The sequence below is a fragment of the Manis pentadactyla genome, chromosome 3 (genome assembly GCF_030020395.1).
Source record: "Manis pentadactyla isolate mManPen7 chromosome 3, mManPen7.hap1, whole genome shotgun sequence".
NCBI lineage: Eukaryota > Metazoa > Chordata > Mammalia > Pholidota > Manidae > Manis > Manis pentadactyla.
Window position 1 is genome coordinate 221,823,339 of NC_080021.1, and position 19,138 is coordinate 221,842,476.

At 47.8% G+C, this 19,138-nt stretch overlaps 1 protein-coding gene across 1 annotated transcript in view; it reads left to right on the plus strand.

Annotated features, from left to right (window-relative positions):
• CACNA1B (calcium voltage-gated channel subunit alpha1 B) overlaps positions 1-19,138 on the plus strand; it is a 195,566-nt gene extending 176,428 nt beyond the window's left edge. Inside the window, exons 40-46 of the mRNA XM_036900695.2 lie at positions 404-516; positions 1,459-1,586; positions 4,140-4,257; positions 4,387-4,503; positions 16,891-17,098; positions 17,375-17,613; positions 17,972-19,138. Coding sequence (XP_036756590.2) covers positions 404-516; positions 1,459-1,586; positions 4,140-4,257; positions 4,387-4,503; positions 16,891-17,098; positions 17,375-17,613; positions 17,972-18,502 — 1,454 coding nt within the window. The 3' untranslated portion in view covers positions 18,503-19,138. The remainder of the gene's footprint in view (positions 1-403; positions 517-1,458; positions 1,587-4,139; positions 4,258-4,386; positions 4,504-16,890; positions 17,099-17,374; positions 17,614-17,971) is intronic.

Genomic DNA, 19,138 nt, shown 5'->3' on the forward strand with positions numbered 1-19,138 from the left:
GCTCAGGAGCTGAGGGACAAGACAGTCAGGGTTTTATTCTGTTGTACGAATTCACCCATGTTCCTATTGTGGTGGATTTACTGCCAGAAATTCAGAGGAAAGGTCAGGAGACATCAATAGTTAGAGATACCAAAAAGGATGATGTGCTTGGAGATTAAACTCAACCCCTCTGTTGGGAGGAGACGGAAGCGCTTCGTGAAGGGCCAATGTGGCTGCCGCTGGGACATGCTGGGCACTCAGGCTCCTGGCTGAGCTCCATGCTCCTGCCTGGGTGTGCCCAGCGGTCCTCACGGTGGGGTGCTGTTTCCCCACCCACTCTCCCTCATGCTTTCTGTGGCTCTTCTGTCCCCTTTCTCCTCCGAATCCAAGCTCTGTGATCTCTCCCTTGCCTTCTTCTCTCCAGCCGATGAAATGACAGTGGGGAAAGTCTATGCAGCTCTGATGATCTTCGACTTCTACAAACAGAACAAAACCACCAGAGACCAGACTCACCAAGCTCCAGGAGGCCTGTCCCAGGTACCTGGTTCCAGGATTTCCCAGAATGGCTAACTCTGAGTACCTTCACTTGTGGGACAGCAGACGACCATTCCTTTCCTGGAGAGAGTGCAGGGGAAAAGGACAAAGAGAGGTTTTTGCAGCTGCCTCTCTGGCCCCCAAAGTCAGGAACCCATACAGCCTAAGGCTTTCTGTTAGCCGGCTGCTTGCTGGTGATGGGGAGCTCCTTACTTGGAGAGCTAGAATTCAGGGAAGAAGGTAAGGGGGCTGAGAACAGAGGCAATACCACTTTTTTAAGTGGTAGAAGAAATAACTGATGAAGAATATTGGAGGAGGTGGATTTTGGAGTTGCAAGAAGAATCTGTTTACTCTGCGCACGGGCAGGTTCAAACGGACAGGTCCGAGTTATGGTTTGTTCCCCTTGTCACTGACAGGGATGTCTGGGGGCCCATTTTTCGCATGTCATCCTTCAAAGATAACAACTTGCTCCCACAGCCAAACCTCAGTGACCATAAGTAGACTCTGTCTAGAAAGTTATCCAAAGGTCAGAGCTTACAGGGACACTTACTCACCGTGGGATGGGAACTCTGTGGTGCCCATACTACAGGCCCCCATTTCCTCTATTGGAGACACCATCCTAGCTCTGAAATCTCAGAATTCTGCTCCATCTAGGGCTCTGGCAGGCCCACAGTCAGTCGAAGCTGATGATGAGATCAACTCTTTTTGCCGTTTGTAATGGGATCCACACTTTGTAGGTAGGGAAACTGAGGCTCCAAGAAGTGAAACGACTTTCCTGATGTCGCTTACAGGCCAGGCTGAGAGCAGGGCCCTGGCTGCCTCACACTTAAGGGTGGGGATGGCACAGGGCCGGCCCTGGCGTCTCTGAGACATGCCGTCAGGGCAGGTCTCTGAGGGGCGGTTGTGCCCTCAGAGCTCCCCCTCTTCCCTGTGTCGGCCCTGCAGATGGGCCCTGCATCCCTGTTCCACCCTCTGAAGGCCACACTGGAGCAGGCGCAGCCGGCTGTGCTCCGAGGAGCCCGCGTTTTCCTTCGGCAGAAGAGCTCAGCGTCCCTCAGCAACGGTGGGGCTGTGTGAGTACCTAGGGCAGCCAGGAGAAAGCAGGGGTCCCGGTTCACCTACCTCCTGTGCTCACTCCCGCTGCCCACTGTGTTCCTGGGCTGTGGGCAGTGCTCCAGGACAGGAAGTCCTCCGCTCCCATCACAGCTTTTGGGGATTGGCTCCACTGTCCACCCCACGCTCACCTCCACCCAGGTGTGTCCTTGTGGGCACTGCATAGAAGCTAGTCCAGGCCTGCTGCTTGAATGTTGGTGAGTGGTGGTGGACTCTAAAATCAGTTCCCGTGACATCAGATGTGTGCCTCTGGCAGCGTGGAGCCCAACTGTCTCCTCCCACTGTGCACGCATATTCCTCTTTCAGGGGAGGTTCTCTTCTTCTGCTTCCCCATTGGCTCTTGAGGCCTGCACACTGTTAAGAAATTGTTGTTTATACCTCCTGTCCTCCCCCTACCCCATTCTCTTAAATAGCATGTTAGTGTTTTAACCTTCCTAACTCCCTTAGGACATAGTTCTTTTCAGATCTCCTTTCTGTATTGATTTCTGAAGCAATTGTAATTTGTAGACAAATTGGTAAGATCTTTTTCTGTGCTATAACTCTTGCCACAATAATTCTTGGTAACAGGCCACCCAAAACCTAGTGCGGCAAAATAACAATCCCTTTATTTTCCACACTGTGGGCTGCTAAGTGGTGCAAGCTGGAGACTGGGGCATGTTCCCTCAGCCACCCCTAGGCCGTGTCTGCTGACATCCCACTGGCCCAGGCAAGTCGAGGGCTGAGTCCTGCAAACCACATGTGCCATGCCTTGCCTAGCAAGGGCTGAGGGACTGGGCCCAGTACCCAGCCTGCCCTCCTGGAGAAAGATGAGGCCAGGCATAGCATATGTGATAGGCTCCCGATTTCTTCCTTTCCTGCACATTTGGACATTCTTTTTTTAGGCCTAATTTTGTTTCTTGGACTGTTAATCGCTTTTGCTGAGTAACAAACTGCCATAATTCAGCAATGTGTTGTGTGTGTTTTGGGGCCAGCCTGGCAGTCCTTTGGGGCTGGGCCTGGGCTAGCTCCTCTGGGGCCAATGGGTACATGGTGGCTGATTCTCATTCCCAGGGTCTGGGCTCATCACCTAGTGAGGGTCTGAGAATAGCCAGGCCTCAGAGGGAAGCCAGAGCATGGGTGTTCAGACCTCTCCTTGTGCCCTATTGACAAAGCAAGTTGCCTGGCTGGGCCTGAGGCCCCCCGAGGTGTGGGTGACTCTGCAGGGGCGCACGTCCAGAGGGGGAGACACCACAGAACGCCAGGAGAGCCAGACCAAAGCAGTGAGCGCTCTCTTAGGAACACTGCTTTCCCAAAGAGCGCCCTCGGGCCCTGGGCACTGGCCTCCCAGAGCCCCGGGAAGGCCCCTGTGCTCCCAATTTCCTTTATCCATCCTGCTTAAGACCCCTGTTTTTGCATTTTAAAGTTAAATAGTTGATTCTGAGTATGTGAGTGTGGGTTGGAGAGGGTGGGGTGCTAAGAAATCCTTTTTGATTGATCGGAGTCAGGCTTTCCACTCAGATAAATGAATCCCTCTTATTTCCCTGTTACAATTTCTGCATGGATCAGTTGTCACTCTTCTTTATTGCAAGTGAGAGAGTGCGCTCATTCAGCCTGGGTGAGGCGTCAGGGAGGTGTGAGCGCAGCCTGGCTCCCAGTGCGGTGGCCTCAGGAGCGTGCAGACCTCAAGGCGGCTCAGTCCTCCTTGTCAGGTCAGCCGTTCCTGAGGCTGCACGGCAGGGTGCAGGGGAGACGCAGTGTGTGAGGACAGAGCGTGCTCTTCTCGGAAGCCCCAGCAGGGACCAGCCTGGGCATTACTGTGGCCAGCTGAAGCCCTCATGTCCCCACCCCCAGTCTGAGCTCAGGGTGTGGTTGATGCCACTCAGCCTGTGTGACTGCGAGTGGAGCAGTGTCACAGGCAGCAGGAACCCAGGCAAATGCTCGGCAGTTCCAGTGCCTGTGGGAGACATGATAAGGAGGACAGACCCTGACAGGGAAAGGCAGCAGGTGGGGTGCGTGTGCCGGGGATGGTCTCCCCGAAAAGATGACACTTGAGCCTAGATCTGCAGGGCAGAAAGGCCTCCCTGCCTGGAGGTCAGGGGGCTTGGGAGGAGCGAGTGACTGTGGAGGTGAGGAAGGGGCAGGTCCTCAGGAGGGCACTGTGAGCTCTCTGGGCTGGCTGTGCTCCAGCACAGGAAGGGTGTCCTGAGCTACTGTTCTGCACGCTGTACACATGCGGTCTTTGCCATGAGCAATCCCTGCTTCCATGGCACATGTGAGTCCCTGTCTAGGGCTGAGGAACCAGCCAGACATCCCCAGACAAGTGGTGGACTCAGGCTTCCCCTGGATGGGTGGCCAGGGTCGCCTCTCCTCTGCCCATTCTGAGCCCTGGCATTGGGTCCACATCTCTTGCTGCGCCTCCGATTATGATGCCGTGGACCTAAAGGTATTGGTTTCTGGTAGCTTCCTGGTAGCCAGGCCCTGGGTGGGCATTCTGTGGCCGCTGAGCCGACAGGGCCATCCTTTCCTCTCCACAGACAGACCCAAGAGGGCTGCATCGAGGAATCTGTTTCCCGAGTCACCCAGAAGGCCCAGAAGGCACCCCAGGAAGTGAGGATGCCCCTGGCACATGGCCACTCCACAGAGATCCCAGCGGTACAGCCAGGAAGATCCGTGGGGGCCCCCAGGGCTGGGGGGCCGGGCAAGGGAGACTGACAGGGGTGTGAGACACGGCTGGGGTGGGCTTGGGGAGCAGGAGTAACTGGGAGGCTGCCGTATCTCTAGGCCGTGGATGTCCAGATGCAGGGCATGGCCCTGAGAGGCCCTGCTGGAGAACCCCAACCCGGGCTGGAGAGCCAGGGCCGAGCGGCATCCATGCCTCGCCTGGCGGCAGAGACTCAGGTGGGTGGTCTGGGAAGGTCAGGGTCGTGGGAGAGCGTGGGTGGTGAGGAGTCCTGGCATAGGGAGGGTTTGTGTCCCGGGTGGGGGCTTGGCTGGGATGGACTCCCCCTGGCATCGTGGTGGCCAGTATACCGTCAGTCCCTTTGGGTGTCCCCAGAATGCGATGCTGGTCTGTAGAGGTGTGGCCAGGCCAGCCGCCCGCCTGTGCTGGGCATCCTGTCTGGGCACTATGGCCTCCAGCCTCATGCCCCTGGCCCAGCCTGTCCCTCCCTGAAACACCCCAGCTGTTGCCCTCCTCCAGGGAACACATCCAGCGCCTCACACATTGGTTCACCCTTTGCCCCTTCATGTCCTTGAGGCCTCAGAAGTTCTAGGGATGCCCTGCCTTGTTCTCTCTCTGGACACTGGAGGCAGCGTCCCCTCCTGCCCCTGCTCTTTTTGGGACATTGAACCAAGCGGGAAGGCCCCTTGGGTGGGGAGCTGTGACTTTGTGTACTTCCTGGGCTGTTGAGCGGCCTGCAGACCCAAGGCTGTGACAGGGGTCTCTGCTTTCACTGGCCAGGTAGGTGAGGGGCCAGAGAGGGGCTTGGCCTGTGCCTCAGACCTTCTAGGCCTGCCCAGGACTGTGCCAGCTCCAGTTAGCCTGAGAGTGGCCTGAGCCCTCTGTGTGTTTCTTCCAGCCCTGTCCCTGCCTCTTTTTTTGTGGTTTCTGGTTCTGTACAGTTAATATGGACTTCATTCTTATAACTTTCTCCTCTGTCGCTCCCACTGGTAGTGCTTCTGTCCTCTTCCAGTTCCTCACCCTGACTGGCTCGGTGGAGTCAGGGCCTGGCTCCCTCCCTCAAGTGAACATGCAAATTCTCCGTTCCATGCCTCTTCTCCCTCCTCTTTTTCTTTCTTTCTTTTTTCTTTTGGTATCGCTAATGTACAATTACATGAGCAACATTATGGTTACTAGACTCCCCCTATTATCAAGTCCCCACCACATACCCCATTACAGTCACTGTCCATCAGCGTAGTAAGATGCTGTAGAGTCACTACATATCTTCTCTGTGTTATACTGCCTTTCCCATGTCCCCCCCCACCTTATACGTTCTAATCATAATGCCCACCTTTCCCCCTTCTCCCTCCCTTCCCACCCACCCTCCCCAGTCTCCTTCCCTTTGGTAACTGTTAGTCCATTCTTGGGTTCTGTGAGTCTGCTGCTGTTTTGTTCCTTCAGGTTTTGCTTTGTTCTTATGCTCCACAGATGAGTGAAATCATTTGATACTTATCTCTTTCCACCTGGCTTATTTCACTGGGCATAATACCCTCTAGCTCCATCCATGTTGTTGCAAATGGTAGGATTTGTTTTCTTCTTATGGTTGAATAATACTTCATTGTGTATATGTACCACCTCTTCTTTATCCATTCATCTACTGATGGACACTTAGGTTGCTTCCATTTCTTGGCTGCTCTAAATAGTGCTGCTATAAACATAGGCGTGCACATGTCTTTTTCAAACTGTGCTGCTGCATTCTTAGGGTAAATTCCTAGGAGTGGAATTCCTGCATCAAATGGTATTTCTATTTTGAGAATTTTGAGGAATCTCCATACTGCTTTCCACAATGGTTGAACTGATTGACATTCCCACCAGCAGTGTAGGAGGGTTCCCCTTTCTCCACATCCTCGCCAACATTTGTTGTTTGTCTTTTGGATGGCAGCCATCCTAACTGGTGTGAGGTGATATCTCATTGTGGGTATAATTTGCATTTCTCTGATGATTAGGGATGTGGAGTATCTTTTCATGTGCCTGTGCCCATCTGAATTTCTTCTTCGGAGAAGTGTCTGTTCAGCTCCTCTGCCCATTTTTTAATTGACTTCTTAGCTTTTTGTTTGTTGAGGTGCATGAGCTCTTTATATATTTTGGATGTCAACCCCTTATTGGATATGTCATTTATGAATATATTCTCCCATTCTGTAGGGTACCTTTTTGTTCTATTGATGGTGTCCTTCGCTGTACAGAAGCTTTTCAGTGTGACATAGTCCCACTTATTCATTTTTAATTTTGTTTCCCTTGCCCTGGGAGGTATATTCATGAAGAATTGCTCATATTTATGTCCTAGAGATTTTTGCCTATGTTTTTCTCTAAGAGTTTTATGGTTTCATGACTTACATTCAGGTCTTCGATCCATTTTGAGTGTACTTTTGTGTATGGGGTTAGACAGTAATCCAGTTTCATTCTCTTGCATGTAGCTGTCCAGTTTTGCCAACATCAGCTGTTGAGGAGGCTGTCATTTCCCCACTGTATATCCATGGCTCCTTTATCATATATCAATTGACCATATATGCTTGGGTTTATATCTGGGCTCTCTAGTCTGTTCCATTGGTCTATGGGTCTGTTCTTGTGCCAGTGCCAAATTGTCTTGATTACTGTGGCTTTGTAGTAGAGCTTGAAGTCAGGGAGTGTAATTCCCCCCACTTTATTCTTCCTTCTCAGGATTGCTTTGGTTATTTGAGGTCTTTTGTGGTTCCATATGAATTTTAAAACTATTTTGCTCTAGTTCATTGAAGAATGCTATTGGTATTTTGATAGGGATTGCATTGAATCTGTAGATTGCTTTAGGCAGGATGGCCATTTTGACAATATTAATTCTTCCTATCCATGAGCATGGGATGTCTTTCCATTTCCTGGTATCTTCTTTAATTTCTCTCATGAGTGTCTTGTAGTTTTCAGAGTATAAGTCTTTCACTTCCTTGGTTAGGTTTATTACTGGATATTTTATTCTTTTTGATGCAGTTGTGAATGGAATTATTTTCCTGTTTTCTCTTTCTGCTAGTTCATTGTTAGTCTATAGCAATGCAACAGATTTCTGTGTATTAATTTTGTATCCCGCAACTTTAATGAATTCAGATATTGTATCTAGTAGTTTTGGAGTGGATTCTTGAGGGTTTTTTATGTACAGTGTCATTCATCATGCAAAACAGTGTCAATTTACCTTCTTCCTTGCCAATATGGATACCTTGTATTTCTTTGTTTTGTCTGACTGCCATGGCTAGGACCTCCAGTACAATGTTGAATAAAAGTAGGGACAGTGGGCATCCTTGTCTTGTTCCCAATCTTAGGGGAAAAGCTTTAAGATTCTCGCTGTTAAGTATAATGTTGGCTGTGGGTTTGTCATATATGGCCTTTATTATGTTGAGGTAATTGCCCTCTGTACCCATGTTGTGGAGAGTTTTTATCATGAATGGATGTTGAATTTTGTCGAATGCTTTTTCAGCATCTATGGAGATGATCATGTGGTTTCTGTCCTTTTTGTTGATGTGATGGATGATGTTGATGCATTTTTGAATGTTGTATCATGCTTCCATTCCTGGGATGAATCCCACTTGATCATGAGGGATGATCTTTTTGATGTATTATTGAATTCAGTTTGCTAATATTTTGTTGAGTATTTTTGCATCTATGTTTAATAGGGATATGGGTCTGTAATTTTCTTTTTTTGTGGTGTCTTTGCCTGGTTTTGGTATTAGAGTGATGTTGGCCTCGTAGAATGAGTTTGGGAGTATTCCCTCCTCTTCTACTTTTTGGAAAACTTTAAAGAGGATGGGTATTTGGTCTTCATTAAATGTTTGATAATATTCAGCAGCAAAACCATCTGGTACAGGTGTTTTGTTCTTAGGTAGTTTTTTGATTACCAATTCAATTTCTTTGCTGGTAATTGGTTTATTCAGGTTTTATGTTTCTTCCTTGGTTAGCCTTAGTAGGTTGTATTTTTCTAGAAAGTTGTCCATTTCTTCTAGGGTATCCAGTTTGTTAGCATATAATTTTTCATAGTATTCTCTCATAATTCTTTGTATTTCTGTGGTGTCCATAGTGATTTTTCCTTTCTCATTTTTGATTCTGTGTATGTGTGTAGACTCTCTTTTTTCTTGAAAAGTCTGGCTAGGGGTTTATCGATTTTGTTAATTTTCTCGCAGAACCAGCTCCTGCTTCCTTTGATTCTTTCTGTTGTTTTATTCTTCTCAATTTTATGTACTTCTGCTTTAATCTTTATTATGTCCCTCCTTCTACTGACTTTGGGCCTCATTTGTTCTTCCTTTTCTAGTTTCATTAATTGTAAGTTTAGTCTGTTCATTTGGGATTGTTCTTCTCTCCTGAGGTGGACCTGTATTGCAGTATATTTCCCTCTTAGCACGGCCTTTGCTGCATCCCACAGATTTTGTGTTGTTGAATTATTGTTGTCATTAGTCTCCAAATATTGCTTGATCTCTGTTTTTATTTGGTCATTGATCCATTGATTATTTAGGAGCGTGTTATTAAGCCTCCATGTGTTTGTGGGCTTTTTCATTTTCTTTGAGTAATTTATTTCTAGTTTCATACCTTTGTGGTCTGAGAAGCTGGTTGGTACAATTTCAATCTTTTAAAATTTACTGAGGCTCTTTTTGTGGCCTAGTATATGATCTATTCTTGAAAATGTTCCATGTGCACTTGAGAAGAATGTGTATCCTGTTGCTTTTGGAAGGATTGTTCTGTAGATGTCTGTTAAGTCCATCTGTTCTAATACATTGTTCAGTGCCTCTGTCTATTTATGTTCTGTCTGGTTGATCTGTCATTTGTAATGAGTGGTGTGTTGAAGTCTTTCAAAATGAATGATTGCATTCTATTTCCCCCTTTAATTCTATTAGTATTTGTTTCACATATGTAGGTGATCCTGTGTTGGATGAATAGATATTTATAATAGTTATATCCTCTTGTTGGACTAACCGCTTTATCATTATGTAATGTCCTTCTTTGTCTCTTGTGACTTTCTTTGTTTTGAACTCTATTTTGTCTGATACAAGTACTGCAACTCCTGCTTTTTTCTCCCTATTAGTTGCATGAAGTATCTTTTTCCATCCCTTTACTTTCAGTCTGTGTATGTTTTTGGGTTTGAAGTGAGTCTCTTGTAGGCAGCATATAGATGGGTCTTGTTTTTTTTATCCATTCAATGACTCTACAACTTTTGATTGGTGCATTCAGACCATTTCCATTTAGGGTGATTATCGATAGGTATGTACTTATTGCCATGGCAGGCTTTAGATTTGTGGTTACCAAAGGTTCAAGAGTAATACCCTTACTATCTAACAGTCTAATTTAACTCATTTCATATGCTATTACAAACACAATCTAAAGGCTCTCTTTGTTGTTTTTTTCCTCCTTTTTCTTCCTCCTCCATTCTTTATATGTTACATATCATATTCTGTACTCTTTGTGTATCCCTTGGGTGACATCTGTTTAGCCTTAAGAATACTTCCATCTATAGGGGTCCCTCCAAAATGCACTGTAGAGGTGGTTTGTGGGAAGTAAATTCTCTCAGCTTTTCCTTATTTGAAAATTGTTTAATCCCTCCTTCAAATTTAAATGATAACCTTTCTGGGTAGAGTATTCTTGGTTCGAGGCCCTTCTGCTTCATTGCATTAAATATATCTTGCCACTCCCTTCTGGCCTGTAAGGTTTCGGCTGAGAAGTCTGATGATAGCCGGATGGGTTTTCCTTTGTATGTGCTCTTTTTTCTCTCTCTAGATGCTTTTAAAAGTCTGTCTTTATCATTAATCTTTGCCATTTTAATTATTATATGTCTTGATGTTGTCTTCTTTGGGTCCCTTGTGTTGGGAGATCTGTGCATCTCAATGGCTTGAGAGACTATCTCCTTCCCCAGATTGGGGTAGTTTTCAGCAATCACCTCCTCAATGACACTTTCTATCCCTTTTTCTCTCTCTTCATCTTCTGGTAACCCTATTATGCAAATATTGTTCAGTTTGGATTGGTCACACAGTTCTCTCAATATTCTTTCATTCTTAGAGATTCTTTTTTCTCTCTGTGCCTCAGCTTCTTTGTATTCCTCTTCTCTAATTTCTATTCCATTTACCGTCTCTTCTACTACATCTAATCTCCTTTTAAATCCGTCCATTGTATGTTTCATTTCAGATACAGAATTTCTTAATGATTGAATCTCTGTCTTAAATTCATTCCTGAGTTGTTGAATATTTTTCTGTACCTCCATGAGCATGTTTATGATTTTTACTTTGAACTCTCTTTCAGGCAGATTGGTGAGTTCCATTTCATTTGGCCCTTTTTCTGGGGTTTGTGAGATTTTTGTCTGAACCATGTTCTTTTGATGTTTCATATTTCTGTGTGGTGCCCATTAGTGCCCAGAAGCTCCCGTCTCTGGAGCTGCTCAGCCCCTAGAGTGAGGCTGGGGGTCATAGGGGAGCAGAGCTGGTGCCTGGGGGAAGGAAAGATCTGTTTCATGATCCCTGTCTGTGGTGCCTGTCTCTAGTGTCAGAGCCAGTGGGCTGAGCACCCAGCTGTAAACCTCTGTGCTTGGCATCTCCAACTGTTGTAGATGGGGCCTCCCCCCAGCTTGCCTGACGCCAGCACAGTGATTGCCGGTTTGTGAGCAGGTGCTGTCAAGCCAGGAGGAAGGCTTGGCAGACTGCATATCCCAGTGCTGGGCCTCGGAGCACTCGGAGCTGAGTAGCCAGCCAGGGGGATGGAGCGCCTGAAGCTCCCCAAAGTTCCCAATCTGCTGGGCAGAGTGCGCCCAGACAACCTTGTCCCCCTGTCCCTTCTCCCATGCAGCAAGCTCTGTGAAAATGCCACACCTTCAGCAGCCCTCTCACTGCTAGGAAGCCTCTCAGACCACCTGCCTTTCCCTTGTCCGAGTGGCGGGTGTGGATCCCATTCTCCACAAATGGCCTGAATCTGTCTGTCAAGCGCTCCACCTGTCCCAGCTCTCCATCCTCCAGAGCACCACACAGTGTAGGTTTCTGCTCGCAAAGCAGATCTCCAGGGCCTGGTGTTCAGCAGTTCCAGGCTTCCACCCCCTCCCCACTCCGTTTCTCTTCCTTCTGCCAGTGAGCTGGGGTGGGGGAAGGACCTGGGTCCTGCCGGATCAAGGCTTTTGTACGTTACCCTGTTTTGTGTGGTCTGCTCTGTTTGTGAGGTCTGTGTGCAGTCTGGTGCAGCCTTCTTTCCTGTTGCTGTGTTAGGGTAAGTTGTATTAACTATATTTTCACACTATCTGTGGTTTGGGGAGGAGTTCTCTGTCTCACCTCTCATGCTGCCATCTTGAATCCTCCTGTTCCAGTTCCATATGAATTTCAGAACTATTTGCTCCAGTTCATTGAAGAATGCTATTGGTATTTTGATACAGATTGCATTGAATCTGTAGATTGCTTTAGGCAGGATGGCCATTTTGGCAATATTAATTCTTCCTATCCATGAGCATGGGGTGTGTTTCCATTTACTGGTGTCTTCTTTAATTTCTCTCATGAGTGTCTTACAGTTTTCAGAGTAAAGGTCTTTCACTTTCTTGGTTAGGTTTATTACTAGATATTTTATTCTTTTTGATGCAATTGTAAATGGAGTTGTTTTCCTGATTTCTTTTTCTGCTAGTTCATTGTTAGTACATAGGAATGCTACACATTTCTGTGTATTAATTTTGTATCCTGCAACTTTGCTAAATCCAGTTATTAGTTCTAATAGTTTTTTGGTGGAGTCCTTAGGGTTTTGTATGTATAATACTATGTCATCTGCAAACAGTGACAGTTTAACTTCTTCCTTACCAATATGAATGCCTTTTATTTCTCTGTGTTGTCTGCTTGCCATGGCTAAGACCTCCATTACTATGTTGAAGAAAATGGGGAGAATGGACATCCTTGTCTTGTTCCCGATCTTAGAGGAAAAGCTTTAAGCTTTTCGCTGTTAATTATGATGTTGGCTGTGGGTTTGTTGTAATGGCCTTTATTGTGTTGAAGTATGTTCCCTCTATACCCATTTTTAAGAGTTTTTATCATGAATGGATGTTGAATTTTGTCAAATGCTTTTTCAGCATCTACTGAGACAATCATATGATTTTTGTCCTTTTTGGTAATGTGGTGTTTGATACTGATTGATTTATGAATATTGTACCATCCTTGCATCCCTGGAATAAATCCCACTTGGTCATGATGGACGATCTTTTAAAATTCAGTTAGCTAATACCTTATTGTGGATTTTTTCATCTATGTTCATCAGGGATATTAGTCTGTAACTTTCTTTTTTTGTGGGGTCTTTGTTTAGTTTTAACTAGACTCATAGAATGAGTTTGGAAGTATTCCCTCCTCTTCTGCTTCTTGGAATACTTTAAGGAGGATGGGTATAAGCTCTTCTTTAAATGTTTGATAAATTCAGCCATGAAGCCATCTGGTATGGGGGTTTTGTTCTTAGGTAGTGTTTTTATTACCAATTCGATTTCATTGCTGATAATTGGTCTGTTCAGATCTCCTGTTTCTTCCTGGGTCGGTCTTAGAAGGTTGTATTTTTCTAGAAAGTTGTCCATTTCTTGTGGGTTGTCCACTTTATTGACATACACTTTTTTCATAGTATTTTTTAATAATTATTTGTGCTTCTATGGTATCCATTGTGATTATTCCTTCTTCATTTCTGATTATGTTTATGTGTGTACACTCTCTTTTTTTCTTGATAATTCTGGTTAAGGGTTTATCTATTTTGTTTGTTTTCTCAAAGAACCAGCTCCTGGTTTCATTGATTCTTTCTGTTGTTTTATTCTTCTCTATTTTATTTATTTCTGCTCTGATCTTTATTATGTCCCGCCTTCTACTGACTTTAGGCATCATTTGTTCTTCTTCTAGTTTCTTTAACTGTGAACTGAGGCTGTTTATTTGGGATTGTTCTTGTTTCTTGAGGTAAACCTGTATTGCTATGTACCTCCCTCTTAGAACTGCCTTTACCATGTCCCACAAGTTTTGGGCTGCTGAGTTGTTGTTTTCATTTGTCCCCATATATTGCCTGATATCTGTTTTTATTTGGTCATTGATCCATTGATTATTTGTGAGCATGTTGTCAAGCCTCCATGTGTTTGTGGGCTTTTTTGTTTTCTTTGCATAATTTATTTCTAGTTTCATACCCCTGTAGTCTGAGATGCTGTTTGATACAATTTCAATCTTTTTAAATTTATTGAGGCTCTGGTATGTGTCCTAGTATGTGATCTATTCCAGAAAATGTTCCCTGTGCACTTGAGAGGAATATGTATCCTGCTGCTTTTGGGAGGAGTGTTCTGTAGATGTCTATTAGGTCCATCTGTTCTAGTGTGTTGTTCAGTGCCTCTGTGTCCTTACTTATTTTCTGTCTGGTGGATCTTTTCTTTGGAGTGAGTGGTGTGTTGAAGTCTCCTAAAATGAATGCATTGCATTCTAGTTTTCCCTTTAATTCTGTCAGTATTTGTTTCACATATGTAGACGCTTGTATGTTGGGGGCATAGATATTTATAATGGTTATATCCTCTTGTTGGACTGAACCCTTTATCATTATGTAATGTCTGTCTTTGTCTCTTGTTACTTTCTTTGTTTTGAACTCTATTTTGTCTGATACAAGTACTGCAACTCCTGCTTTTTTCTCCCTAATGTTTGCATGAAATATATTTTTTCATCCCTTCACTTTCAGTATGTGTATGTCTTTGGGTCTGAAATGAGTCTCTTGTTGGCAGCATATAGATGGGTCCTGGTTTTTTTTTCATCCATTCTGCCCTTCTATGTCTTTTTGGTGCATTTAGTCCATTTACATTTAGGATGATTATTGATAGATGTGTACTTATTGCCATTGTAGGCTTTAGATATGTGGTTACCAAAGGTTCAAGGGCAGCTTAACTCGCTTATTACACTATTTCAAACACAATCTAAAAGTACTTTCCCCTCACTCCTTTTTCTTCTCTCCTCCACTCTTTATGTATTAGGTGTCATATTCTGCACTCTTTATGTGTCCCCTGACTGATTGTGAGTAGTCGATTTAATTTTGAACTTGCTTGGTAATTAACTGGTCTGGTACCTTTATGGTGGGTTTACCTTCTCTGGTGGCAGCTATTTAGCCTTAGGACCACTTCCATCTATAGCAGTTCCTTTAACATATGCTGTAGGGCTGGCTTAGTGGTGGTGAATTCCTTCAACTTTTGTTTATCTGACATTTTTAAATCCCTGCTTCAAATTTAAATGATAATCTTGGCTGATGGAGTATTCTTGGTTGGAGGCCCTTCTGTTTCATTGCATTAAATATATCATGCCACTCCCTTCCAGCCTGTAAAGTTTCTGCTGAAACATTTGCTGATAGCCTGATGGGCTTTCCCTTATACATGATCTTTTCTCTCTCTGGCTGCTTTCAGTACTTTCTCCTTGTCCTTGATTTTTGCATTTTAATTATTATATGTCTTGGTGTTGTCTTCCTAGGGTTCCTTTTGTTGATGATTTTTGTGCTTCCATGAACTAAGTGTTCCTTCCCCAGACTGGGAAAGTTTTCAACAATTATTTCCTCAAAGAGACTTTCTATCCCTTTGTCTCTCTCTTCTTCTTCTGGTACCCCTATAATGCTAATATTGTTCTATTTGGGTTGGTCTCACAGCTCTCTTATTATTCTTTTATTCCTAGAAATCCTTTTCTCTCTCTGTTTTTTGGCTTCATTGTTTTCTTTCTCCCTAATTTCTACATCACCTACAACCTCTTCAGCCTGTGTTAGCCTGCTATTAACTCCCTCCATTGTATTTTTCATTTGAGATACTGTGTTCTTCAGCTCTGAGTGACTTTTTTGGAGGTCTTCTGTCTTTTTGTTGAGGTCTTCCCTGAGATCTTGAATATTTTTCTGTAGATCTGTGAATATGTTTATGACTTTTACTTTGAAGTCTTTATCAGGAAGATTGGTGACTTCAGTTTCACTCAACACTTTTTCTGGTGTTTTGTCTTGTAGTTTTGTTTGGACCAAGTTCCTCAGCGTCTTCATTTTTTTTAGTGTTTCCTGTGCAACAATAACTTTGTGTAGGAGGCGCCCTCTAGTGCTCAGAAGCTCAATTTCCTGTGCAGGAGCCCCAGCTGTTGGCATGCAATGGGCAGGGCACCTTTCTGTCTGGCTTGTAGTGATCTGATTTCAGGTGGGTTATGTGGGTGGTCAGCTGATTGGGGGAGCAGGGAGAATACTTGGGGCTATGCCACTGGAGTAGCTGTGGGCAGAACTACCCTCCCCCAACACCCTGCAGCAGTGGTGGGGGCCACAGGTGAGATGGGCCAGGGCCTGCAGGGAGGAGGGAGCTCTCAGGGCTGGCTCCTGCAGGTACATCCCTGGCTACCCCAAAACAGGCCTGAGAAGGCTGGAAGGGTCTCCCTCTGCCAACTTGGGAGCAAAGTTTGGTTTCACTGCCAGCTGGCACACCATGCACCACAGTGGGGGGCCTTGGGGCTGTGTTGCCAGCAAGGATGGAGTGTCTGAAGCTCCTGAGAGTTCCTAGCCTGTTGGGCTGAGGGCGGGTTGGGGAGGTATCATCCACCTGATATTTCTCCTGAGCAGAGAGCTCTGTGCAATCCTCGCCCCTCTGGCACCCCTCTTGCTGCTGGGAAGTCTTTCAAACTGCCCTCTTTGCTTTTGTGTTGGGGGGAGGGTTTGGTAAGGTATTCCTGTTCCCCACAAGAGGCTGAAATCTCAGCCTCCCCAAGTGTTCCGCATGTCTTTATTGTCCGGCCCCACGAATCACCAGAGCTCCATATAATGTGGGTTCATTGTGTTCCTGGAGCAGACCGCCAGGGGTTCATCGGTTCTGGGCTCCCACTCCCTTCCTGCTCCGTTTCTCTTCCTCCCACCTGGGGGCTGGGGTTCGGGGAGGGCTTGGGTCCTGCTGGGTCTCAGCTTGGCCACTTTACCCTTTCTGTGGGGTCCTCTCTTCTTCTCCAGATGTAGGCGGTCAGTTCTGCAGTCTTCAGGTCATTTTGAGGTTTTGTTGTATTTGGTGTATTTTTGGGTTTTATGTGAATTTGGAGGGAGGTTTCTGCCTTGCCTTCTTACACTGCCGTCTTTTCCCCAGAATCATCTTCTTCTTTCCCTTGGTGCTTGGCACTGAGCAGTGGCTGTGGGTGAGCTTCACTCAGAGGACCTGTTCCCACATGTCCTGATTTCAGCCCCAGGGGAGCAGCCTCATGGTCCTGCTGGATGCACAGATGGGCTGGCAGAGCCATCACACTGCAGCCACTGAGGGACCTCTGGGCCCCCCACCCGGGTTCTTCCATTCAGGCCAACAGCCTCCCTCCTCCTGGCATCCTCCCTGTCTTTTAGGGACATAGATGCAAGTGGGCCACCCGGGCCGCACCAGGTGTGGGAGTTGGACACTTACAGAAACAGCACTTTGTGCAGAGTGCTCTTGCAGAAAGGGTGGGTCTCTCAGGTGGGGAAGAACTTTCCAGAAAAAGGGGCAGGCCTGATGGCTCCTGGACCCTGGTCCGTCAGTGTAGCTTCCTGAGGACCCTGGGCCCCATGGGCCAGGGTCTCCTAGGCACCGTACCCCTAGTCCCCACTCTCAGGCTGTGCACCTGCCCTGTCCACTCCTGCAGCCACCCCCAGATGCCAGCCCCATGAAGCGCTCCATCTCCACGCTGGCTCCCCAGCGCCCCCGTGTGGCTCATCTCTGCAATGCCACCCTGGACCGTGCACCAGCCAGCCAGGCTGCTTCCCACCACCACCACCGCTGCCATCGCCGCAGGGACAGGAAGCAGAAGTCCCTGGAGAAGGGGCCCAGCTTGTCCGCAGACACGGATGGTGGTGCGTGCAAGAGATCCTACATGTGGCTGTGGCCTGGGTCTGGGGTCTGAGAGCCCATGGGGGACCCTCTTTCTTTCTGTATCTCACAACCCCCCACAATCTGCCCTGCATAGGAAGCAGTGAGTCCTGGGCCTGGGTATACCAGGCAAGACTGCCTCCCCCCCACCCTCTGCTCTTCCCCGGGACTCCCTGCTGGCTCTGGAGGGTCTGGGTGTTGGGTGGAAGGCCTGTCTCCCTGCTGGCCTGAGTGCCTGATGCCTCCTTTCCTTGGGCCAGCACCCAGCAGCACTGCGGGCCCAGGGCCACCCCAGGGAGAGGGGCCTGTGGGCTGCCGGAGGGAGCGCAGGCAGGAGCGCGGCCGGTCCCAGGAGCGGAGGCAGTCTTCCTCCTCCGAGAAGCAGCGCTTCTACTCATGTGACCGCTTTGGGGGCCGCGAGCCTCCACAGCCCAAGCCCTCTCTCAGCAGCCACCCTACATCGCCAACGGCCGGTCAGGAGCCAGGACCCCTGAGACAGGTGAGACTGGGTGGCCGAGGCAGCCCTTCCTCACGGCCCTCCCGCACCTTTGCAACCCGACGCTCATGTCCTTGCTCCCAGCCAGGTCTGCGCTCTCCCTCCCTGGACCATGCCATCTCTCCTCTTCCCGGGCTCTTCCCATCACCTGCCATCCCCTGGTCGCCGTCCTGGCCCTAACTTATGCCATCTGCCTTCCCGCTCCCCACATCCTGCCTGTTCCCTTCCTGGGCTGCCCTTGGTCCAGCCCACCTGCTCTCTTCTGTGCCCCTCAACCCACACCTCCGAGACTCTCACCTTTACTGTGCTCTGTTTGATCTGGTCCTTTGATTTTGATTTTCTCTGTTCCATTTTCTTTTAGGGTAGTGGTTCAGTGAATGGGAGCCCCTTGCTGTCAACATCTGGTGCTAGCACCCCTGGCCGTGGTGGGCGGAGGCAGCTCCCCCAGACCCCGCTGACCCCCCGTCCCAGCATCACCTACAAGACGGCCAACTCCTCCCCTGTCCACTTTGCTGGGGCTCAAGCAAGCCTCCCTGCCTTCTCCCCTGGTCGGCTTAGCCGTGGCCTTTCTGAACACAACGCCCTGCTCCAGAGAGACACCCTTAGCCAGCCCCTGGCCCCTGGCTCTCGAATAGGCTCTGATCCTTACCTGGGACAGCGTCTGGACAGCGAGGCCACTGCCCACACCCAGCCTGAGGACACACTCACCTTCGAGGAGGCTGTGGCCACCAACTCAGGCCGCTCCTCCCGGACTTCCTACGTGTCCTCCCTGACCTCCCAGTCCCATCCCCTCCGCCGTGTGCCCAACGGCTACCACTGTACTCTGGGGCTCAGCTCTGGTGGCCGGGTACGACACAGCTACCACCACCCAGACCAAGACCACTGGTGCTAGCTGCACCATGGCCGCCACCGCCACACGCCTACTCAGTGGGCACAGTCCAGTTGATGAGTTTTATCATCCACACTGGGCTCCCAGGGACGCTCGGGGGCCTTGCCTCCTGGGCCAGCTGGGTGGAGGCCCTGCTGCTCCTCTCCTCTCACACTGGATGGATCACTGATGACCTTTCCAGAGGGATGAGGCTCTCTCCATCCCCTAGTGTGCTGCCTTCCTGGGTCTCATACTGTAGACCTGACACAGGAGGTGGTGGCGTGTGATGAGCTGGATTCAAGGAGTCTGAATCCTGTGAGATGAACCCCAGCATCTGGCGTATGTGCTTGGAATCCTTTTTAGGAGGTCTGAATCTTGGGGGGGGGGCATCCTTTATCCAAAGGTGTGGTACAGAGAAGCAGACCATGTCTAAAAGTGTGGTGAGACCTCAGGATGGAGTCGATGGCAGACAGCACCTTGGGAGCCCGGCCGTGGCTCTGTGCAGGTCTTGTCAGCATCCACAAACACACACATGTCTGGCATCACTCTTCATAATTTGATCAGCAAGTGGACACTAGAAATACACTCAAATGCTCTCTGTCCTCTCCCAGACACTGTCAACTGTGCAAGGACCAAATCCAAAAATGTTTTTGCCATTCA